Source organism: Bombina bombina, chromosome 2 (genome assembly GCF_027579735.1).
Source record: "Bombina bombina isolate aBomBom1 chromosome 2, aBomBom1.pri, whole genome shotgun sequence".
NCBI lineage: Eukaryota > Metazoa > Chordata > Amphibia > Anura > Bombinatoridae > Bombina > Bombina bombina.
Window position 1 is genome coordinate 116,789,889 of NC_069500.1, and position 26,095 is coordinate 116,815,983.

Here is a 26,095-nt window from a genome sequence, read left to right on the forward strand (position 1 = left end):
CTCTGATTGCGCACGGTAAAGAGTTCCAGAAAGTAGGGTCAGCATGGCCGAATGCTCAACATGACCTCACTAAGATTATTCCAATCCACCAGAAATCTTCCACAACAGTTACATGATTTTTTTTCTTTAATTTTTTTTTAATTCAACAGCCTTGACCATTTTTTTAACGTATCTATGTGCATGCTCAGTTCACACTTTACTTAACATTATAAGGTTCTATTTTAAACAAACTGTTAACACATCACACATTTAAAACAAATACACAAATAAAAAATGTTTGCATCTGATTGTTGATTTATCACTGTAATTAAGTGTTTTTAGGTTTTAAAAATGCCTACCATATTAACCAAAATCACAGGAAAAAGGTAACAACACACATCATACATTTATACCATTCTAAGTATTAAAAAAATGCATTTCAAACATGAGCCAGTCATTCTCAATATTGGATTGATTAGTCACCATGTTTTATTTTCACATGACCTGTTTATATTAGCTTACAATAGTATACTTTAGCTTGTGTCTGTAACAACTCCATAAAAAACCTGAGAAAATCCTGTTTGTCATAGGGTTACCCTTCTTTTAATACAAATAAAATAAAATTCGAAATACAAGAAATACCAATAATCAAAACCTGGTCTTTTAATTCACATAGTCAGATTTCTAATGTACTGGGTGGAATATTACTAAAAAGATATCAGAATTGAAGTTTTGCACAATTTGTGATGGGCTGAATTAATCTTGTGGTCTTAAAACAGATATATGAAGACAACATACAACTTTACTTTGCCTCAGATACAAAGGATTTAGTTGCCATGTTATGACAAGAAAACATTTTCAATTTTTTTTTTTATTATACATCAGCAGGTAACGCAAATAAGAAATCGCAGACTAATATACAGTTTAAAATTAAAATATATTGAAACATTTCATAAGGAACAGAAAATATTGGGAAACAAATTAAAGTAAACAGGATTTAATCTTTAGAATGAGTCTTTATTTGATTTATTTTCATTATTCCATGATGTCAAAATAGTATGTAACATATTAGCATTTAACCACAACCCCAAAAGATTCTTAATTATTCTTTTTCAAATGGTAGAAATATGTGCTGCATACCCAGACCTATTTTACTCTAGAAACGGAGAAAGACAATTCATTATCACCAGTACTTTGTGTGGTGGGAATTCCTATTAACACCTGGCAATCATTCAAAAACAGGAACATTTAAAGGGCCACTAAAATCAAAATTAAAGTTTCATGATTCAGATAAAGCATGCAATGAAAAAAACTTTTCAATATAGTTCCATTATCAAAATGTGCACATTATATTTATATGCACACTTTCTGAGGCGCAGTGCACATAACATACGTATATGCATTTTGTTATTGGCTGATGGCTGTCACATGATACATGGGAGGGAAATCTGGATTAACGTTGAAATTTCTCAGAAAATATTCTACTGCTCACTTCAAATTAAAAATAAGTGTTATTCCATTTGTCAATGATTCAATTCTACTGTGTTTGGTCCCTTTAGTGACTATCAGGAAAGGGGGACTTAAAGGAACATGAAATCCAAAATTCTTCTTTTAAGATTCAGATGGAGCATACAATTTTAACTACCTTTCCAATTGACTTCTTTTATCTAATTTGCTCTTTGTATCCTTTGTTGAAAAGCATACCGAAGTAGGCTCATGACCTAGGAGCTAGTTGCTGATTGGTGGCTGCACATATATGCCTCTTGTCATTGGCTTACCGATGTGGTCACCGAGCTCCCAGTAGTGCATTGCTGCTCCTTCAAGAATGGATACCAAGATTATGAAGCAAAATTGATAAGTAAATTGGAAAGTTGTTTAAAAATGTTTGCTCTATTAGAATTATGAAAGAAAAATGTTGGGGTTCATGTCCCTTTAAGAGGGACTGTCTAAAATAGTCACAGTTAGAAGAAATGCCCCTTTAAGTACATTTTAAAAAGATGATTTTTTACCATTAATTTTTTACACGTTTCTAATTAATTTCATTCCTGTTCTATGCTGTTCACTTAACTACATTTTTGCAATGGCTATTAACATCTGACATCAAAGATTACGCACACTTATATTAATGTTCTTCCAAATGTTAGACAGATATTTATCTGCATAGGATAAAACAACATAAACCAGACATTCCTATCTATTTTAAACAATACAATTTGTACAGTTTTAAGAGCCCGTTGAGAAAATCTAAAACTCCATACAAGGAAAATGTATGTGAGTAGCCAATAAGGACACGTGAAGTGTATATCAACTGCAGCGCATTTTCATGTATATGGCTCTTTTATTGCCCAATAGTAATACTTGAAAAGAGAAACGTAGCTAGGTAGGTTACTCTATAGAAAGATGACTTACATCACACAAACACAGGATGAGGAAAGACAAACTGTTTTGTAATATTTATGAAAATATTTTTTTTTATCAGCAATTTTTATCATTTGTCTTCTTTTTGGAATACTAAGCAGGCACTAAAAAAGGACATTGTAAGGATATTTACAATACACTGTAAATAATGTAGCTTTATTTCCTGTAGTATATATTTATGTGCAGACAATATAAATCTGCCTCTCCCAAAGCCATTCTGTACAGGTGCAAGATGAGTGAAGCGCCACATCCTGGGCACCACCATCTTGTAACTCACATATTCTTGTACCCTGTGACAGAACGGGTGAAAATTGACAAATCAATGTTGCCAGATTTTTCTGTATTTTAGCACACACAATACAGAGCAGTTTTATACACAGTTGAAAGTTACTAAACATGTTAAAAAAAGCTTAATGGATAATATAGAGCAATGCAGCTACTGGAAATCCCTCAGTCTGTATTCTCGACACTAAACAGAAGTGCAAATACAGTTGGCAAAAAGCTGGTAATGCCACTGGTCTAAGCATGTGTACAATATCTGTCACAAAATGCAAGATGGCGGTGCCAGTATGAAGATATGGATCTTGACTGACCAGCATCAGCAAGGAATACAAATAAGAGAACAAATTTGAAGAGAGCGTCAGTGCAGGAGGAACAAAATAGCACGGCTACAGTAACCATACTACTGTAGTTGTGCCCAGCAGTAACATCACCGGGGGGGCATAGGCCACCCCAGCATAATGGGTAGCCCCATGTGCCCCCCAAACAGTAATCCCATGCTTTCTCCCACCACTCTGTCCAGGCCTGGCCCACCTGCTGCACACCCTAGTCCCACCAACAGCACGCCTCAAGCATGCCCACGGCACACCTGGTTCCACCCTCCCAATGTGGCCCAGCCCACAAATCACAAGTGGGACTCCATGGAAGCGCCATTGGTGTCCAGCAGTTCAATGTCCCTTCATTTTCTTGGAAGAAATGATTTTGAGCTGCTTTAGTGAGGGAGATATTCCCCATTTACTTACAACAATACATTTAGCAAACTGCTTTGTTTTCTATACATACAAAATAACTGCAGGAAGTTTAATCTCCAAAACACAGAAATACATTTGAAGAGCAGGAACGCTAAATTAAGCCCCATTTTATTTGCAAATCATCTAGCAATACTGTGCTCATTTAAATGATAGCCTCTTCAAGCTAAACTGAAACAAAACAAACAGAAAAACGCACATCAGACATCAGTATGGTTAAATGATTGTGAAACACTTGTTATCGTGCTTTAATAAACACTTGAGGGTCAGCAGTGGTTGCCGTTTCTTCCTTTTGCTCAACTGATCCTGACGCAGACACGACCGTGGCTTTATTAGTTGTGGCTGTTTTCTGCCTTTGTGAGATTGCGTCACAGACTGCCAGTACTTCATCACTTTCAAAGTCATAGTCAGGGATTAATTCCTGAGCAATATCGATTTTGTTGCTGTTACTTTCTCGATCATCTGCAGCACGAACATCTTTCTTTTGCTGGAGTAGACTTCTGGCCCACGTCAGATCTTGCTCCCATAACTCTGTGTTATCGGGACAGATATGAAGTCCAACTTGAAAACTTCGAATTGCCTAAGGGAGAAAAAAAAAAACAGTAAAGAATTTCAAAACAAGAAATAAACACAAAGGCGATTATACGTGCAACAGAGATGTTTGCTCCATACAGCGTTGGTTTACTTTAATGCTACACTGATTTTCGCAATTAAAAGGACAGTACACACCTTGATATTTTAATATAAATGGTTTAGTTATGCATAGTAAAATAACTTTTCAATATAAATTAATTATTTATCTTGCACCATTTTCATGTAATTAAGCTCTGAAAATTGTGTATTTGCTATTTCTGACTTCTCATGGCTAACCCTGTTACATAGCTTTCCCTAATTGGTATTAACTAATAACAACTGCACAGCACTTTATACTAATATAACAACCGTGACTAGCCTTGTTGCCTGCAGACTCAAGACCAGATTTGCTCCACGGCTGGAGTTTGGCTACTGAAAAACAGTTAAGGCAAACAAGATATTAATTTGTTTTAGAAATGTTTAGACTATTGTTTTTCTTGTAAACTAGTTGTTTCATGACCCTTTAATGCTTAAAGAGATGCTAAACTCAAAATTGCAACCACCATAACATTTGTTGTTATGAAAATAAAACATTGCTACATGAATTATTTATTTTGCCTGATTTTGCTGTAAGCTACCTCTGAATATCGTGCTTATTCTGCAACATTCTACACATTGATTGGCTGGCTTAGAGCACTCATTTATTTGCAACTGCCCATAGCAAAGGGACCAGTCACATAAATTCAACCACATTTTTAAAGGGTGTATCCCAGGGCTGCACTTGATTTGCAAAATATTGTGAATTCTTCTAACAAATTTACAGTGTTAAATGATTTAAACACATTTATTTTGTATAAATATATTTTACAATAGAGTGCTTATCCACATAAAGGGCCAGATTACGAGTGGAGCACAAAATTGAACTTTCAGGAATGCAATATTTTTGCTCCACTCAGTAATACTGGCGCACTCAAATGCGTGCTGGTATTTCAAGTTGAGCACAATGCAAACGCAACCATTGCATGGAAGCTTTGCACTCATGAGAGCGCGCTTCTATAGGCTTCAATGGGAGCCTCGTTCTCTTGCCGATAGTGACAGCAGAGAACCTAAGAAGCGAATGGGGTAAATCGTGCAATGATAGGCAGCAAAGTTTAAATATATATGAATATATACATATTTATGTGTTTATATGTGTATATACACATATTAACACATAAATATATATATACATAAGCATATACATACTGTATATATTTAGAGTAATAAAAAAGTCCCCATAGACAGCAATGTAAAGGCACTTTTCAGTGTTTTTTGTTCTAACACCCCACATCCGCACACTTTAACCCCTTGAAACTGCTTTGTGCAGTAATTATTTTAAAAAAAAGAAAATTTATGCTTACCTGATCAATTTATTTATTTCCTGGCATGGAGAGTCCACAACTTCATTCCAATTACTAGTGGGATATTCACCTCCTGGCCAGCAGGAGGAGGCAAAGAGCACCCACACAGAGCTGTTAAGTGTCACTTCCCTTACCTATAACCCCCATTCATTCGGCAAAAGGGAAATTAAAAAAAAAAATAACACAAAGGTATAGAGGTGCCTGAGGTTTAACAAAAAAAAATTCTGTCGTCATATTTAAGAATGGGGTTGTGAACTCTCCATGCCTGGAAAGAAAGAAATTTATCAGGTAAGCATACATTTTCTTTTCTTTCCTATGGCATGGAGAGTCCACAACTTCATTCCAATTACTAGTGGGAACCAATAACCAAGCTAGAGGACACAGAATGAAAGGGAGAAAGAACTAGACAGGCGGACCTAAACAGAAGGCACCACTGCTTGAAGAACTTTTAACCCAAAAGAGGCCTCAGCCGAGGCAAAAGTATCACATTATTTGAAGTTTGAAAAAGTATGCAAAGAGAACCATGTTGCCGCCTTGCAAATTTGTTCCACTGAAGCTTCATTTTTGAAAGCCCAGGAAGAGGAGACAGCCCTAGTAGAATGAGCAGTAATTCTCTCAGGGGGCTGCTGTCCAGCTGTCTCATAAGCTAACCGGATAACACTTCAACCAGAGAGAAAGGGTAGTAGAAGTTGCCTTCTGACCCTTACGCTTACCAGAAAAAACAACAAAAAAGGCAGAAGACTGCCGAAAATCTTTAGTTGCTTCAAGGTAAAATTTTAGAGCACGCACAACATCCAAGTTATGCAACAGACGTTCCTTATGGGAAGGAGGATTAGGACAAAAGGAAGGAACCACTATTACCTGATTTATATTTCGATCTGACACAACCTTAGGGAGAAAACCCAACTTAGTACGAAGAACCGCCTTATCCGCATGAAAAATAAGATGAGGGGAATCCCACTGCAGAGGCGAAAGCTCAGAAACTCTGCGAGCAGAGGAAATAGCAAGAAGGAACAACACCTTCCAAAATAACAACTTAGAGGCCCATTTATCAAGCTACAAATGGAGCTTGAGGGCCTGTCTAAAGAGATTGCCACAATTCAACCCTATCGAGTACGATCGGGTTGATTGACACCCCCTGCTGGCGGCCTGCAGGGGGCGGCGTTGCACCAATACAATGCTGAATACGGAGAGCGTATTGCTCTCCGCATTCAGCGATATCTGTCGGACCTGATCCGCACTGTCGGATCAGGTCCGACAGACATTTGATAAATAGGCGTCTTAATATCAACAGAATGCATCGGCTCAAACGGTGCCTGTTGCAAAACTGTAAGAACAAGGTTTAAACGCCAAGAAAGAGCAACAGGTTTAAACACAGGCTTGATCCTGACCAGGGCCTGAAAAAATGATTGAACATCTGGCACATCTGCCAGACGTTTGTGCAAAGGAATAGACAGTGCAGAAATCTGACCCTTCAGCGAACTGACTGATAAACCCTTCTCCAGACCCTCCTGGAGAAATTACAAAATTCTGGGAATCCTGACCCTGCTACAAGAGAAATCCTTCGAGTCACACCAATATAGGTATTTGCGCCATACCTTATGGTAAATCTTGAGAGTAACAGGTTTGCGAGCCTGAAGCATTGAATCAATTACTGAATCAGAAAAACCACGCTTGGCCAAGACTAAGCGTTCAATCTCCAAGCAGTCAGTTTCAGAGAATCTAGATTTGGATGGAGGAAAGGACCCTGAGTTAGAAGGTCTTTCCTCAGTGGTAACCTCCAAGGTGGAAAAGATAACATTTTCACCAGATTCGTGAACCAGATCCTGCGAGGCCATGCAGGAGCTATCAGAATTACAGATGCTCTCTCCTGTTTTATACGAGCAATGACTCGTGGAGAGCAAAAGAAGGAAACAGGTATGCTAGAGAGAAGTTCCAAGGAACCACCAGGGCGTCTATCAGAGCGGCCTGAGGATTTCTTGATCTTGAACCGTACTTTGTAAGCTTGGCATTTTGACTAAATGCCATCAGATCCAACTCCAGAACCCCCCACCTGAGGGTTAACCTGGAGAACACCTCCCCGGGATGAAAGGTCTGTCTGCTCAGAAAATTCGCCTCCCAGTTTTCCACCCCTGTAATGTGGATGGCAGATAGGAGACAATTGTGAGCTTCTGCCCACTGGATAATGTGAGTCACCTCCTTCATAGCTAGAGAACTCAGAGTCCCTTCCTGGTGGTTGATGTAAGCCACTGAGGTGATGTTGTGCGACTGGAATCTGATAAACTGGACTAAAGATAACTGAGGCCAAGCCATCAAGGTATTGAATATTGCTCTCAACTCTAAAATGTTTATGGGAAGAGAGGACGCCTCCTGAGTCCTCATACCCTGAGCCTTTAAAGAGCCACAGACTGCTCCCTAGCTTAATAGGCTGGCGTCCGTGATCACAATCACCCAGGAGGGTCTCAGTAAGCATGTGCCCCTAAACAGATGGTACTGTGAAATCCACCACGAGAGAAAGTCTCTTGTTAGGGGATCCAGATCTATCCTCTGAGATAGATCTGAATGGTCTCCGTTCCATTGACTGAGCATGCAAAGTTGTAGAGACCTCAGATGGAAAGAGCAAAAGGAATTATGTTTATGGAAGCAACCATCAGACCAATTACCTCCATGCATTGAGCCACTGATGGACAAATAGCAGACTAGGGGGAAAGAAAAGAAGTAAGACGTTTTGATTTTCTGACTTTATGGATAGGGAATCTATGATGGTCCCTAAGAAATACACCCTTGAGCTGGAACAAGGGAACTCTTCTCCAGATTCACTTTCCATCTGTGGGAACGTAGAAAAGACAACAGTATCTCTGTATGAGAGTTTGCTAGTTAAAAAAATTATGCTTGAGAGGAACTTCTGGTAGGCGGCTTACTAAGATGGCCACAACTTCACAAGGCTCCGTGACCGAAACCTGCTTTTGAGTGAAGTGTGGGAGAATTCTTAGCCATCCATACCTCCCTTGGAAATTATTGTGCCCGGGAAAACCTCAGGATCAGGACATTTCACCCCCTGGCCTCCGAGAAGGGAATGAAAAGTTAAAATTGGCCTTTAGACATACAGACGTGCACATCCTGATAAACAAAATGGTGCACATTGCTGAGGCTCTAATAGATATCTTTATGCCAGCATTGAACTCTCTAACAACTGCTATGGGGGAACTCCTCTGCGAAATACGAGATCTCGGCACACCCGATCATACCAATACAATCTCTGCATGCCTAAGTACACCTCGGCAGAATGCACCAACTAATTGGAAAGAGGGTACACTGGATAGCGGTATTATGGAGAGGATGGAGGGATCACGCTACCCTATCTTTCCACCCCAATCAGATAACCTGGTTACGTTGGAAGCGGAGATAATGGATACCATGAATGTTTCACACACATTGACTTACCCCAGGCTTACTTCTATGGTAACGTACCAGACCTCAGGATTCCTGACCCTCTGTGGGAGTGAGAGCGTAGGCGGCCCCACAATCTGTGTTCCAGGTTCCTTTCAGTTTGACTCCCAGACCGTCAATTTGTCAATATGCCCAGCTGACATGACTGAACGGTGCCTTAGCCGGGTGGAAAGGAGCGATGCCGCAACTACCAAACCGACCGATGCTTGCACTGTACCATGTCTGCGGGGAGAAGACAGCAGCTTCCTGAACCATGCTGCACAGTGGAGCGACCGGGCTGCGGCTGAGGTTGTCCAGACGCAGGAAACCACTTTACAGAAAGTCCTGAAGTAGGACTTGGGCGATGTCGGCTGCTCTTTTGTTGTTCTGCCGCACTTAATTCTCACTGTGGGGCTGCCCCTCTCCCCTTCACAAAAAAGTTGCATCCTTCTGAGGCATGTATGCCACGCTCCACTCCGTGTTGGGATCGGATGATCAGTTTATGGTCACAGTCCCATTTACCAGCTGACTATATAACGAACTACTGTATGAACAGAGGCTTTCGCCTAGCTTTTGTACATCTATGTAACTTTCAGCACCTTTAAATGTCCAGATGCATTTGTTCAACACCAGCCAATATACAAACCCATTAGTCAGCAGATGCCCTATCTTGTTTTCTAAACCTGAATACATTATCACCTTTAAATGTCCAGATGCATCTGTTCAACACCAGCCAACATACAACCCCGCTAGTCAGCGGATGCCCTATCTTGTTTTCTAAACCTGATTATGCGTGTGCTTTTGTCCCATTTCATTTTATTCTCACTTATACACCGCTTCTTGTATGCTTAAAGAATTGAGTTTACTGTACCCATTAGAAAGCATAATTTCTTACTATGACACACAGGGGCTGAAAGCATTTAGGAACAGTAGCTGAACTAATCTAATGTTATGTATATCAACCTCTCTACTCTGCTTCGGTGTTGTTTATTTGATTTGCTGGGCAGTGTTATTCAGCCTATTAATAGTACTTTGTTTGGTTGGCAATTAACAATACGATCATTGCTAACACCTTTCTTATTAGATGTATCTTGGTGAACCAAAACGTTACTGCAAACTGAGGTCTCAACATATATATATATATATATATATATATATATATATAAACTCCTGCTTGGAGTTATAGTCAGATATACTTAATCATTTTAAGTAGCCTATGTATACGCACATCCCACCCATATTTACCAAGAAACTATTAAGTAATTGCGCGCATGCAATATTAAGGCGGCCACACTGTTTATACTGGGCGATTCGCACAGTCAGTCACTAGTCCGATGTTTAATATAAGATACTTGCCGGGCAGTATAATTTGTTAGTCAATTGAGGCTGAGTAAATTGCGCTCTCACACATATCTAGCCTTAACTCAGATTTTTTCCTATTGAGGCAGCTGTCCACATACCTGCTGAACCAATTTGAGACTTGTCTTGTTTTTGTTTAGTTTATATGTGTAGTTTAGAAGCCTTATTTTATTGTTTTGTTATGTGCTATGTGTTATATTGTTAGTTACGGTTCTGAACTGCTGCATAATCATAGTGCTGTTTGCTGAGACTTACAATATGTTATAACTCTCATAATATGTTAAAAATTTTGGTCACGCTGCTTTCTTATAAGGGACACATCTCCACTGTAACTCCACAGTTTGGCTGATCAGTGTTTATATGCTACATTGCCTGATACTTGTTCTATAACCAGCGATATGCACTCTTGGGATCAGATGTCATTGTGAGAACTAAATCGTTTCTGCAAACTAATGTCTCAACGTACATACAAGCTCCTGCTTTGAACTATAGCCAGACGTAATTAACCATTCTAAGTAGCCTCTGTAAATGCATATCCCACTCATATATACCAAGAAGCTATGGAGTAATTGCATACATGTAATAATACGGCAGCCACATTTTTCACAGTCAATGTTTATTAGATTATATTTGTCGGGCAATATAATTTGTTAGTCAATTTTCCTTGTTTAAGGAGGTTTAGTTTAGTCTTGTTAGTTTATTAAACTGAAATAACGTGTATATATTAATCTTACTCATGAAAATTGTGCCCCCCCCCCCCCTCTTGATATATTCGCTGCATTTGACAGTTACATTCGTGGGCTTATCCACAATACTATATGTATCGGCCTTCTCATTTTAAGATGTAATATCTTTTTGCCCCTTTGTAATAATATGATGGCATACTGTAGTATTCAGCAAAACTTCTACTGTTTTGGTTTTATTTTGTCTTTGTTTAAAGAGGTTTAGTTTAGTCTTGTTAGTTTATTATATGTTTAGTTAGATTGTGTTAGTTTACAAAAAACAAAACCCCAGCATTGTGGTACAAATGAGTACTTCTGTTAGAAAGTTCTCTAGTCCATACAAGTCCTTTACAGACCTAAAAATAATCGTGAACATTACATTCTACTGCATCCAATGGATTATGTTACTATACCATGCTGTCTCATCAATTCTATGCTACTTTATCGCACCCTGCGCGGTGTCTTGGATCTGTAACTTATCATTGTACCATGTGTTGGTTATAAATAAAATAAATAATAAAAAAAAAATGATGCTTGAACCAAGATATCGTCCAGGTAAGGCATCACCGCAATTCCCTGTGACCTGACTACTGCCAAAAGAGCCCCCAGAACCTTTGTGAATATTCTGGGAGCTGTCGCAAGGCCAAAAGAAAGAGCAACCAATTGAAAGTGCTTGTCTAGAAAAGCGAATCTCAGGAACTGGTGATGATCCCTGTGAATGGGAACATGAAGATACCCGTCCTCTTGGACCAAAGGAAGAATGGAACTAATGGTTTCCATTTTGAAGGGCGGAACCCTGAAGAATTTGTTGAGACATTTACAGTCTAAAATGGGTCGAAACGTTCCCTCTTTTTTGGGAACCACAAATAGATTTGAATAGAATCCTTGACCCTGTACCCTTGGAACAATCACTCCCAGGGAGGAAAGGTCCTGAATGCAGCTTAAAAATGCCTCTCTTTTTACCTGGTCTGCAGATGATCTTAAGAGGATGAATCTGCCCCTGGGAGGACAAGTCTTGAATCCTATTTTGTAACCCTGAGATACTATGTCCACAGCCCAAGGATCTGGCACATCACGTATCCAAGCTTAGCAAAAAAAGGAAAGTCTGCCTCCCACTTGATCCAATACCGGACGGGACGGACCCTTCATGCTGATTTAGCATCAGATGAAGGCTTCTTTGATTGCTTTCCCTTATTCCAAGGCTGGCTAGATCTCCAGGAGGACTTGGACTGCTCTGGCTTGGAGGAGGAAGAAGGGGACTTTTGTCCTTTGAAGTTACAAAAGGAACGGAAATTAAAATTTTGGCGACCCTTTGGCCTATTCTTCTTGTCCTGAGGTAGGAAAAACCCCTTTCCATCTGTAATCTCAGAAATTATCTCCACCAGACCAGGACCAAAAAAAGTCTTACCTTTATAAGGTAAAGACAGGACTTGGAAGTAACATCTGACCAAGATTTTAGCCATAGAGCCCTGTGAGCTAGAACAGCGAAGCTAGACATCTTGGCTCCCAATCTAATGACTTGCATGTTGGCATCAGACATAAATGAATTAGACAATTTAAGAGCCTTAATCCTATTTTGGATCTCCTCTAAAGAAGTCTCTTCTAAAATCAGCTCAGACAAGGCATCACACCAATAAGATGCTGAGCTTGCAACCGTAGCAATACTAGCAGCAGGTTGCCATTGTAATCCCTGATGAATATACATTTTCTTTAAATTAGCCTCAAGCTTCTTATCCATGGGATCCTTAAAAGAACAGCTATCCTCTATAGGAATCATAGTTCTTTTGGCCACAGTAGAAATAGCTCCTTCCACCTTAGGCTGCCCCAAATGAATCCTTACTAAAGGATTAAATATGTCCCATATGAGATCAAATGCAGAGATAAACTCTTTAAAGTGCAAGTCTCCAGAACCTAGAAGACAAGAGCAATTACCTGCAGATCCAGCTGTCGGGCAGAAAGACAGCTCACAAGGTGTGAAAGGACATTTACTCCTATCAGAGACCTGTAGAAAAAGAAAGAACAGAGTAACCAACAGGGGTAGCAATAATGTTATAAGTAAAGCAAATACAACTTTACCGCCTTCTAACTGCTAAAAGCCACCACTACTCTTACTAAAAAAATTGACATGGACACAGCTAGACCCTAATCCTTGCTTGCAGGGAAAAGTACTTAAAGAGGCAAAAATGACTGAGAGTTATGGGTAAGGGAAGTGACCCTTAACAGCTCTGCTGGGGTGCTTTTTGCCTCCTCCTGCTGGCCAGGAGGTGAATATCCCACTAGTAATTGGAATGAAGTCGTGGACTCTCCATGCCATAGGAAAGAAATAAAGATGCTACATTTTTTTTATTTTAATAAAAGAACTTTACACTTTATTTTGGGGCAAATTTGGAGATTTTTTCTTAATTAACTAGAGATCTGATATCTGATTAATGAATGCTAGCGCAAAGTGCTACCATGGGCTTGCAGTAGCATTAACCAGCCACTTGTAATGGATGGTTATTTAACATGCTCCCATAAACAGGCAAATCTGCCAGTCTACTGGCGCACATTAAATTAGTGCTTCACTTGTAATCTAGCCCTATATGTTTTATGCTTAAAGGGATACTAAACCCACATTTTGTCTTTCATGATTCAGATAGAGCATGACATTTTAAGCAACTTTCTAATTTACTCCTTTTATCAAATTTTGTTCGTTCTCTTGCTATCTTTATTTAAAAAGCAGGAAAGTAAATCTTAGCAGCCAGCGCATTTTAGGTTCAGCACCATGTATAGCGCTTGCTTATTGGTGGCTGACATTTAGCCACCAATAAGGAAGCATTACCCAGGATCTCAGCCAAAAATGTGCCGGCTCCTATGCATCACATTCCTGCTTTTTAAATAATAGCAAGAGAACGAAGAAAAATTGATAATAGGAGTAAATTAGAAAGTTGCTTAAAATTGCATGCTCTATCTGAATTACGAGAGAAAAAAAAAATTGGATTTAGTGTCCCTTTAAGTAAGAAAACTGAATAGAAAATAAATACACACAGGAAATGGTTTATTGGTAACAGAGAGATTAGCGAATACTCAAAATAAAAGGGAAGTTAAAGGGACACTGAACCCAATTTTTTTGCCATGATTCAGATAGAGCATGCAATTTTAAGCAACTTTCTAATTTACTCCTATTATCAAATTTGCTTCATTCTCTTGGTATGTTTATTTGAAAAGCAAGAACGTAAGTTTAGATGCTGGCCCATTTTTGGTTGTCCTTGCTATTTGGACAGCACCAATAAACAAGTGCTGTCCATGGATCTGAACCGATAATTTGCTGGCTCCTTAGCTTAGAAGCCTTCTTTTTCAAATAAAGATAGCAAGAGAACAAAGAAAAATTGATAATAGAAGTAAATTAGAAAGTTGCTTAAAATTGCATGCTCTATCTGAATCATGAAAGAAAAAAATTGGGTTCAGTGTCCCTTTAAGTAAATAAAGATATGAAGGAAATGGATATTAAACTAGCTACAAAAAAGTCATTATGTACCTTTATAAAGAGCCTTGAATAGCCATCTACATTACACTTTTATGAAATTTTAGATTATAGTTTAGATTATTTTATCTATTCATAAAAGCAATAGGAACCAGCTTTCTTAAAGGGACATAAAGTGCAAAAAGAAAATGCTCTAATGTGTTAGAGAATTGTTTTATTGCACTAATGCTTGTGTATAACTAGAAGCAAAAAAAAAACTGGTACTAAGGCACTACTAAAGTGTCAATGCAGGAATTTAGTTTATATGCAATTAATCAGCTAAGTAAATATGCTGAAATAAGAAATGGAAAACAGAGGTGCTGTGTACTGGAATTACAACTAAACAGAATCAGTAAACACTGATGTTGAGGTACACTTGAATAGCACTCACATTCCTGCTAGTTAAGTTGGTAAGATAGATAGTTTCAGACTATCGGATGGAGTGTAGGGCAATTGGATTAAAATATAACCTTTAATAGAAATATTAAAATAATGTATTTACACAAGGACACACATTTAAAATTAACGTTAGTATCATATCAGTACATGAATTTGTGCAGATTATCGTGTAGCAGAAGTAGTAGGTTAACTTCCTACGTTATCATGAATGAATATGGCTAAGTATACCTGTAACTAGCTGGCCTGTACCACATATTATAAAACATAATTTATGTAAGAACTTACCTGATAAATTCATTTCTTTCATATTAGCAAGAGTCCATGAGCTAGTGACGTATGGGATATACATTCCTACCAGGAGGGGCAAAGTTTCCCAAACCTCAAAATGCCTATAAATACACCCCTCACCACACCCACAATTTAGTTTAACGAATAGCCAAGAAGTGGGGTGATAAGAAAAAAGTGCGAAAGCATATAAAATAAGGAATTGGAATAATTGTGCTTTATACAAAAAAATCATAACCACCACAAAAAAGGGCGGGCCTCATGGACTCTTGCTAATATGAAAGAAATGAATTTATCAGGTAAGTTCTTACATAAATTATGTTTTCTTTCATGTAATTAGCAAGAGTCCATGAGCTAGTGACGTATGGGATAATGATTACCCAAGATGTGGATCTTTCCACACAAGAGTCACTAGAGAGGGAGGGATAAAATAAGGACAGCCAATTCCTGCTGAAAATAATCCACACCCAAAATAAAGTTTAATGAAAAACATAAGCAGAAGATTCAAACTGAAACCGCTGCCTGAAGTAAATTTGATTAAAAATTAAAGAATTTAGTAAAAGTATGCAAAGAGGACCAAGTTGCTGCTTTGCAAATCTGATCAACCGAAGCTTCATTCCTAAACGCCCAGGAAGTAGAAACTGACCTAGTAGAATGAGCTGTAATCCTCTGAGGCGGAGTTTTACCCGACTCAACATAGGCAAGATGAATTAAAGATTTCAACCAAGATGCCAAAGAAATGGCAGAAGCTTTCTGGCCTTTTCTAGAACCGGAAAAGATGACAAATAAACTAGAAGTCTTTCAAAAAGATTTAGTAGCTTCAACATAATATTTCAAAGCTCTAACAACATCCAAAGAATGCAACGATTTCTCCTTAGAATTCTTAGGATTAGGACATAATGAAGGAACCACAATTTCTCTACTAATGTTGTTGGAATTCACAACTTTAGGTAAAAATTCAAAAGAAGTTCGCAACACCGCCTTATCCTGATGAAAAATCAGAAAAGGAGACTCACAAGAAAGAGCAGATAATTCAGAAACTCTTCTGGCAGAAGAGATGGCCAAAAGGAACAAAACTTTCCAAGAAAGTAATTTAATGTCCAATGAATGCATAGGTTCAAATGGCGGAGCTTGAAGAGCCCCCAGAACCAAATTCAAACTCCAAGGAGGAGAAATTGACTTAATGACAGGTTTTATACGAACCAGAGCTTGTACAAAACAATGAATATCAGGAAGAATAGCAATCTTTCTGTGAAAAAGAACAGAAAGAGCAGAGATTTGTCCTTTCAAGGAACTTGCGGACAAACCCTTATCTAAACCATCCTGAAGAAACTGTAATATTCTCGGTATTCTAAAAGAATGCCAAGAAAAATGATGAGAAAGACACCAAGAAATATAAGTCTTCCAGACTCTATAATATATCTCTCTAGATACAGATTTACGAGCCTGTAACATAGTATTAATCACAGAGTCAGAGAAACCTCTTTGACCAAGAATCAAGCGTTCAATCTCCATACCTTTAAATTTAAGGATTTCAGATCCTGATGGAAAAAAGGACCTTGTGACAGAAGGTCTGGTCTTAACGGAAGAGTCCACGGTTGGCAAAAGGCCATCCGGACAAGATCCGCATACCAAAACCTGTGAGGCCATGCCGGAGCTACCAGCAGAACAAACGAGCATTCTTTCAGAATCTTGGAGATTACTCTTGGAAGAAGAACTAGAGGCGGAAAGATATAGGCAGGATGATACTTCCAAGGAAGTGATAATGCATCCACTGCCTCCGCCTGAGGATCCCGGGATCTGGACAGATACCTGGGAAGTTTCTTGTTTAGATGGAACGCCATCAGATCTATTTCTGGAAGTTCCCACATTTGAACAATCTGAAGAAATACCTCTGGGTGAAGAGACCATTCGCACGGATGCAACGTTTGGCGACTGAGATAATCCGCTTCCCAATTGTCTATACCTGGGATATGAACCGCAGAGATTAGACAGGAGCTGGATTCCGCCCAAACCAAAATTCGAGATACTTCTTTCATAGCCAGAGGACTGTGAGTCCCTCCTTGATGATTGATGTATGCCACAGTTGTGACATTGTCTGTCTGAAAACAAATGAACGATTGTCTCTTCAGAAGAGGCCAAAATTGAAGAGCTCTGAAAATTGCACGGAGTTCCAAAATATTGATCGGTAATCTCACCTCCTGAGATTCCCAAACTCCTTGTGCCGTCAGAGATCCCCACACAGCTCCCCAACCTGTGAGACTTGCATCTGTTGAAATTACAGTCCAGGTCGGAAGCACAAAAGAAGCCCCCTGAATTAAACGATGGTGATCTGTCCACCATGTTAGAGAGTGTCGAACAATCGGTTTTAAAGATATTAATTGAGATATCTTTGTGTAATCCTTGCACCATTGATTCAGCATACAGAGCTGAAGAGGTCGCATGTGAAAACGAGCAAAGGGGATCGCATCCGATGCAGCAGTCATAAGACCTAGAATTTCCATGCATAAGGCTACCGAAGGGAATGATTGTGACTGAAGGTTTCGACAAGCTGCAATCAATTTTAGACGTCTCTTGTCTGTTAAAGACAGAGTCATGGACACTGAATCCATCTGGAAACCCAGAAAGGTTACCCTTGTCTGAGGAATCAATGAACTTTTTGGTAAATTGATCCTCCAACCATGATCTTGAAGAAACAACACAAGATTCGTATGAGATTCTGCTAAATGTAAAGACTGAGCAAGTACCAAGATATCGTCCAAATAAGGAAATACCACAATACCCTGTTCTCTGATTACAGACAGAAGGGCACCGAGAACCTTAGTAAAAATTCTTGGAGCTGTAGCTAGGCCAAACGGCAGAGCCACAAACTGGTAATGCTTGTCCAGAAAAGAGAATCTCAGGAACTGATAATGATCTGGATGAATCGGAATATGCAGATATGCATCCTGTAAATCTATTGTGGACATATAATTCCCTTGCTGAACAAAAGGCAAGATAGTCCTTACAGTTACCATCTTGAACGTTGGTATCCTTACATAACGATTCAATATTTTTAGATCCAGAACTGGTCTGAAGGAATTCTCCTTCTTTGGTACAATGAAGAGATTTGAATAAAACCCCATCCCCTGTTCCGGAACTGGAACTGGCATAATTACTCCAGTCAACTCCAGATCTGAAACACAATTCAGAAATGCTTGAGCTTTTACTGGATTTACTGGGACACGGGAAAGAAAAAATCTCTTTGCAGGAGGTCTCATCTTGAAACCAATTCTGTACCCTTCTGAAACAATGTTCTGAATCCAAAGATTGTGAACAGAATTGATCCAAATTTCCTAGAAAAAACGTAACCTGCCCCCTACCAGCTGAGCTGGAATGAGGGCCGCACCTTCATGTGGACTTAGAAGCAGGCTTTGCCTTTCTAGCTGGCTTGGATTTATTCCAGACTGGAGATGGTTTCCAAACTGAAACTGCTCCTGAGGATGAAGGATCAGGCTTTTGTTCTTTGTTGAAACGAAAGGAACGAAAACGATTAGCCCTGTTTTTACCTTTAGATTTTTTATCCTGTGGTAAAAAAGTTCCTTTCCCACCAGTAACAGTTGAAATAATAGAATCCAACTGAGAACCAAATAATTTGTTACCCTGGAAAGAAATAGAAAGTAGAGTTGATTTAGAAGCCATATCAGCATTCCAAGTTTTAAGCCATAAAGCTCTTCTAGCTAAAATAGCTAGAGACATAAACCTGACATCAACTCTGATAATATCAAAAATGGCATCACAGATAAAATTATTAGCATGCTGAAGAAGAATAATAATATCATGAGAATCATGATGTGTTACTTGTTGCGCTAAAGTTTCCAACCAAAAAGTTGAAGCTGCAGCAACATCAGCCAAAGATATAGCAGGTCTAAGAAGATTACCTGAACACAGATAAGCTTTTCTTAGAAAGGATTCAATTTTCCTATCTAAAGGATCCTTAAACGAAGTACCATCTGACGTAGGAATAGTAGTACGTTTAGCAAGGTTAGAAATAGCCCCATCAACTTTAGGGATTTTGTCCCAAAATTCTAATCTGTCAGACGGTACAGGATATAATTGCTTAAAACGTTTAGAAGGAGTAAATGAATTACCCAATTTATCCCATTCTTTGGAAATTACTGCAGAAATAGCATTAGGAACAGGAAAAACGTCTGGAATAACCACAGGAGCTTTAAATACCTTATCCAAACGTTTAGAATTAGTATCAAGAGGACCAGAATCCTCTATTTCTAAAGCAATTAGTACTTCTTTAAGTAAAGAACGAATAAATTCCATTTTAAATAAATATGAAGATTTATCAGCATCAACCTCTGAGACAGAATCCTCTGAACCAGAAGAGTCATCAGAATCAGAATGATAATGTTCATTTAAAAATTCATCTGTAGGGAGAGAAGTTTTAAAAGATTTTTTACGTTTACTAGAAGGAGAAATAACAGACATAGCCTTCTTTATGGATTCAGAAACAAAATCTCTTATGTTATCAGGAACATTCTGCACCTTAGATGTTGAAGGAACTGCAACAGGCAATGGTACTTTACTAAAGGAAATATTATCTGCATTAACAAGTTTGTCATGACAATCAATACAAACAACAGCCGGAGGAATAGCTACCAAAAGTTTACAGCAGATACACTTAACTTTGGTAGATCCAGCACTAGACAGCGATTTTCCTGTAGTATCTTCTGACTCAGATGCAACGTGAGACATCTTGCAATATGTAAGAGAAAAAACAACATATAAAGCAAAATTGATCAAATTCCTTAAATGACAGTTTCAGGAATGGGAAAGAATGCCAAAGAACAAGCTTCTAGCAAACAGAAGCAATAAAAAATGAGACTTAAATAATGTGGAGACAAAAGCGACGCCCATATTTTTTAGCGCCAAATCAGACGCCCACATTATTTGGCGCCTAAATGCTTTTGGCGCCAAAAATGACGCCACATCCGGAACGCCGACATCTTTGGCGCAAAATAACGTCAAAAAAATGACGCAACTTCCGGCGACACGTATGACGCCGGAAACGGAAAAGAATTTTTGCGCCAAAAAAGTCCGCGCCAAGAATGACGCAATAAAATGAAGCATTTTTAGCCCCCGCGAGCCTAACAGCCCACAGGGAAAAAAGAGTCAAATTTTTGAAGGTAAGAAAAAAATGATTAATTCAAATGCATTATCCCAAATATGAAACTGACTGTCTGAAAAATAAGGAAAGTTGAACATTCTGAGTCAAGGCAAATAAATGTTTGAATACATATATTTAGAACTTTATAAACAAAGTGCCCAACCATAGCTTAGAGTGTCACAGAAAATAAGATTTACTTACCCCAGGACACTCATCTACATGTTTGTAGAAAGCCAAACCAGTACTGAAACGAGAATCAGCAGAGGTAATGGTATATATAAGAGTATATCGTCGATCTGAAAAGGGAGGTAAGAGATGAATCTCTACGACCGATAACAGAGAACCTATGAAATAGACCCCGTAGAAGGAGATCACTGCATTCAAATAGGCAATACTCTCTTCACATCCCTCTGACATTCACTGCACGCTGAGAGGAAAACCGGGCTCCAACTTGCTGCGGAGCGCATATCAACGTAGAATCTAGCACAAACTTACTTCACCATCTCCATCGGAGGCAAAGTTTGTAAAACTGAATTGTGGGTGTGGTGAGGGGTGTATTTATAGGCATTTTGAGGTTTGGGAAACTTTGCCCCTCCTGGTAGGAATGTATATCCCATACGTCACTAGCTCATGGACTCTTGCTAATATGAAAGAAATAAATAAAGCAGTTACAGTTTGTTTATATAAATAATACTGAAGTTGCTAAGATTTGTATTTATTTAGCACATAATAAATAAATACACGTTATCATAAATGTATTTGATTCAGTATTCCTGCAACTTGCTTACTTGTACTACGTACTGTAAATAAATACAGCAGATACAGTTGGTTTATTTGGATGATAATAAGGTTGTTATGGTTTATATTTCTTGAGCGTATGATGGATAATATGCGTTCTCATTAATGTATATCGTTTGATATTCATGCACCTTACTGGCCTGTGCCCCGTATTGTTAATACATACAGTAGTTACAATAGGTTTATAAACATATTAATAAAGTTGCTAAGGTTAGTATTTACTAATTGTATAAGGTTGTTGTCACTGCAATACCGGCCTATACCAAAGTTTATAACACTGTTTGTAAATATCAACTTTATATTTTTAAGTTATAAATAGTTGTTTTGCCACTTCATACTCTTGTTATTATGAAGCTACTATAATTATACAGTCTTAAGTGATGTCGGTCCGTAACTTGGACTGAGTGGAAAAAGTTAATATCAATAAATTACCCGTCTATACCGCTGCCTGTATCACCGTTCAGGCGAGTGAGCATTATTACCATGTGTCACATTAATTATTGGTACAGTATCACTGTAAGTTTAACGTAGCTAAAATTTATACAGATTTGGCTGGTGTTAGAATCCCAGCATATAGATGAAGGTAACTTGCATTAGTTGCTTAATGTAATATTTGTATTGTAGCAAATGTTAAGGTAGTACAATTTGTTACCCTCTTATACTGTATCACATATCAGGTTAACACTATACCTATTTCTGCATCCACTTGCTCAAAATACCTATCCCGGTCACTTAACTATTGACTGCATTTATAATCTAGAAGTGGGGATTACCGGCCTATACCGCTATTATAAACTAAGCTGTTAGTTATAGTCTCACCGGTATTCTAGGATTACCGGTCTAAAACCGTATCAACCAACTGATGCTGCAATGGCAGCGTTTCAATATTGTCAAAGCCAGGTTACTGGCGAAACATGTTAGGGGACTGTGGTTATGCTTAATTTTAGATCGTTAGTAGTCATAGCAGTGTTTTTTGCGTAAAAACTTAACATTAATGTGCCCACTATTAATAATTTTAATTAAACTCTAGCGCAAAATCCAAACATTTGTAACTATCGCTGTGGTGATTCAGGTACCACGCTGGGCTCTTAGTATCTGAGCGATATCGAAGGTATAGGCCGGAAAACTTACGCCCACTAAACTGAGCATCAGTAATAGACATATATTGTGTACGTTACCTCCAGTGACCTAAAATATATTGAAACGCTACCATTGCAGCATCAGTTGGTTGATACGGCTTTAGACCGGTAACCCTAGAATTCCGGTGAGACTATAACTAACAGCTTAGTTTATAATAGCGGTATAGGCCGGTAATCTTCACTTCTAGATTACAAACGCAGTCAATAGTTAAGTGACCAGGATAGGAATTTTGAGCAAGTGGATGCAGAAATAGGTATAGTGTTAACCTGATATGTGATACAGTATAAGAGGGTAACAAATTGTACTACCTTAAAATTTGCTACAATATGTAACAAATATTACTTTAAGCAACTAATACAAGTTACCTTCATCTATATGCTGGGATTCTAACACCAGCCAAATCTGTATAAACTTTAGCTACGTTAAACTTACAGTGATACTGTACCAATAATTAATGTGACACATGGTAATAATGCTCACTCGTCTGAACGGTGATACAGGCAGCGGTATAGACGGGTAATTTATTGATATTAACTTTTTCCACTCAGTCCAAGTTACGGACCGACATCACTTAAGACTGTATAATTATAGTAGCTTCATAATAACAAGAGTATGAAGAGGCAAAACAACTATTTATAACTTAAAAATATAAGTTGATATTTACAAACAGTGTTATAAACTTTGGTATAGGCCGGTATTGCAGTGACAACAACCTTATACAATTAGTAAATACTAACCTTAGCAACTTTATTAATATGTTTATAAACCTATTGTAACTACTGTATGTATTCACAATACGGGTCACAGGCCAGTAAGGTGCATGAATATCAAACAATATACATTAATGAGAACGCATATTATCCATTATACGCTCAAGAAATATAAACCATAACAACCTTATTATCATCCAAATAAACCAACTGTATCTGCTGTATTTATTTACAGTACGTGGTACAAGTAAGCAAGTTGCAGGAATACTGAATCAAATACATTTATGATAACGTGTATTTATTTATTATGTGCTAAATAAATACAAATCTTAGCAACTTCAGTATTATTTATATAAACAAACTGTAACTGCTTTATTTATTTATAATATGTGGCACAGGCCAGCTAGTTACAGGTATACTTAGCCATATTCATTCATGATAACGTAGGAAGTTAACCTACTACTTCTGCTACACGATAATCTGCACACTTTTACTTTATTAAAAGGACAGATTGCCTTTCAACAAACGCTCTACTTCCTATACTTCAATATACACCCACCTCTTAAGTGAAGAGTGATATTCCGGTATATAGGGAGTAAAAATTACAGTAGATGACATAGACCCATTATCTGGAAAGTCAGTGACTTTACTTTTACCTATACGCCGAAGCTACAATATATATCAATTATTATTTGGGCCCATAATCTCTGAGACTCAACTCCATTTGAATTTACATTAGCCAGCAGTGGCAAAGGTCGTAAAACTAGAGTGTACAATTCCACTCTAGTCACCCTAGATTTAACTATACAGGCTGGTACATTACCAGCTTATATTAATCTATTGCTGGAGTTTAATGGGCAAAATTGGTACCTCCAGTAAGCCACTATAAGAGCCTAAGCTATAGAAGGATATCTATCCCTTTATTATCAAATCCTGAACTTTATCCCCACAGGCGGTGTTTCACCAAATTCATGTACTGATATGATACTAACGTTAATTTTAAATGTGTGTCCTTGTGTAAATACATTATTTTAATATTTCTATTAAAGGTTAAAGTTTAATCCAATTGCCCTACACTCCATCCGATAGTCTGAAACTATCTATCTTACCAACTTAACTAGCAGGAATGTGAGTGCTATTCAGGTGTACCTCAACATCAGTTTTTTACTGATTCTGTTTAGTTGTGTATAACTAGGTCTGACCCATTTAACTATATGTCAACTCTATAGCAGCAATGCACTACTGGGACCCAGCTAAAAACATATTGCGAGCCAACGACAAGAGGCTCCTGTGCATAGCCACATATCATTTATTTTTTTATTATTATACTTTATTTATGAAGCGCCAACATATTCCGCAGCACTGTCCATGAGTACAATTCATTTAAATAAAACAATGATATAAAACTTGTAAGAAACAGGACAGAATTTTACAAACACATACAGGAGGAATTGAGGGCCCTATTCCCGTGTGAACTTACAAACTAGAAGGTTAGGAGGTTGAGAAACAGGAGGTGAGGACTGGAAGATTGAGAAAGATGTTAATGCAGAGTTAGATGAGGGAAGTGAAATTAAAGTATTATTAGTATCATCAACTAGTAGTGCGTTACTGCTCCCTTGAGCCTCTCTACGTATGCTTCTCAACAAAGGAAACCAAGAGAATGATGCAAATTTGTTAATAAAAGTAAATTGAAGTTTCTTGAAATTTCACATTCTTTCTGAACCATAAAAATAAATCTTGGCTTTTGTGTCCCTTTAATGCAGGGATGTGGAACCTTGGCACTCCTGATGTTTCAGAAATACATTACCCATGATACTTAACATAGTAACATAACATAGTAGATGAGGTTGAAAAAAGACGGAAGTCCATCGAGTTTAACCTATACAAATCTAAAATACTTACAAAAAGCTCCAGTTAAGCTTAAATAATTCCACTAAAAGGTGACCCATTTAATACTAGCAATCATATCCATGAATTTTGTTTCTAGACAGAAATGTATCCAGACTATTTTTAAATGTATCTAGGGTACTGGCATTCACTACCTCCTTCGGTAATGAGTTTCACAATTTTATTGCTCTTACAGTGAAAAAACGTTTCCATTGCAGGAGATTAAATCTCCTTTCCTCCAACCTTAAATTGTGACATCTTGTCAGAAACAATTTTCTTGGAATAAACAGAGCTTCTGCCATCTCTGTATATGGGCCTTGAATATATTTATATAAAGTAATCATGTCACCTCTCAAGCGCATTTTTTTCTAAAGAAAACCAGTTTGGCTAGCCTCTCCTCATAGGTTAATTTCTCCAATCCCCTTATTAGCTTTGTGGCCCTTCTCTGAACTTTTTCTAGTTCTGCAATATCTTTTTTTGCGATCGGTCCCCAGAACTGCACTCCATACTCAAAGTGAGGTCTTACCAGGGCTTTATATAGTGACAGAATTATGCTTTCCTCCCTTGAATTAATGCCTCTTTTAATACATGCTAGTATCTTATTAGCCTTTGTAGCCGCTGCCCTGCATTGTGCACCCATCTTTAGCTTGTTATCTATTACTACTCCCAAATCCCTTTCCTCCTCTGTTTGGCCAAGTCTTGTCCCATTTAAATAATACGTGGCCTGCTTATTTTTACTTCTAAAATGTAGAACCTTGCATTTTCCCATATTAAATCTAATTTTCCATTTACCTGCCCATAGTTCTAATTTTTGCAGATCCCTTTGTAATGAAAGTTCATCCTGCTCTGACCTAATGACCTTACTTAACTTAGTATCATCTGCAAAAATTCAGATGTCGCCATTTAATCCTTGCTCCAAGTCATTTATAAAAATATTAAAAAGAACAGGGCCCAGTACTGATCCCTGGGGGACTCCACTGATTACCTTTGTCCAATTTGAGTATGATCCATTTACTACTACTCGTTGCTCCCTATCTTTTATCCAGTTATTTATCCATGAGCTAACATTTTCAGCTATTCCCAGTCCCTAAATTTTGTGCATTAATCTCTCATATGGCACTGTATCAAGTGCCTTTGCAAAATCTAAGTATATCATATCAACTAATTACCCTTTATCTATATTTTACTTACTTCCTCATAGAATCTAATTAGATTAGTTTGACATGATCTATTTCTCATAAAACCATTCTGATTTGAACTCATAATCTTGTTTACACGAATATGCTCATCAATATAATCCCTTATAAT

At 38.0% G+C, this 26,095-nt stretch overlaps 1 protein-coding gene across 2 annotated transcripts in view; it reads right to left on the reverse strand.

The window, feature by feature from the left end:
* Positions 1-975: 975 nt before the first annotated feature.
* TTC33 (tetratricopeptide repeat domain 33) overlaps positions 976-26,095 on the reverse strand; it is an 880,297-nt gene continuing 855,177 nt past the window's right edge. For both annotated transcript variants that reach the window (XM_053701230.1, XM_053701231.1), the window contains exon 5: positions 976-4,005. In XM_053701230.1, the coding sequence (XP_053557205.1) occupies positions 3,664-4,005 (342 nt within the window). In that variant the 3' untranslated portion in view covers positions 976-3,663. The remainder of the gene's footprint in view (positions 4,006-26,095) is intronic.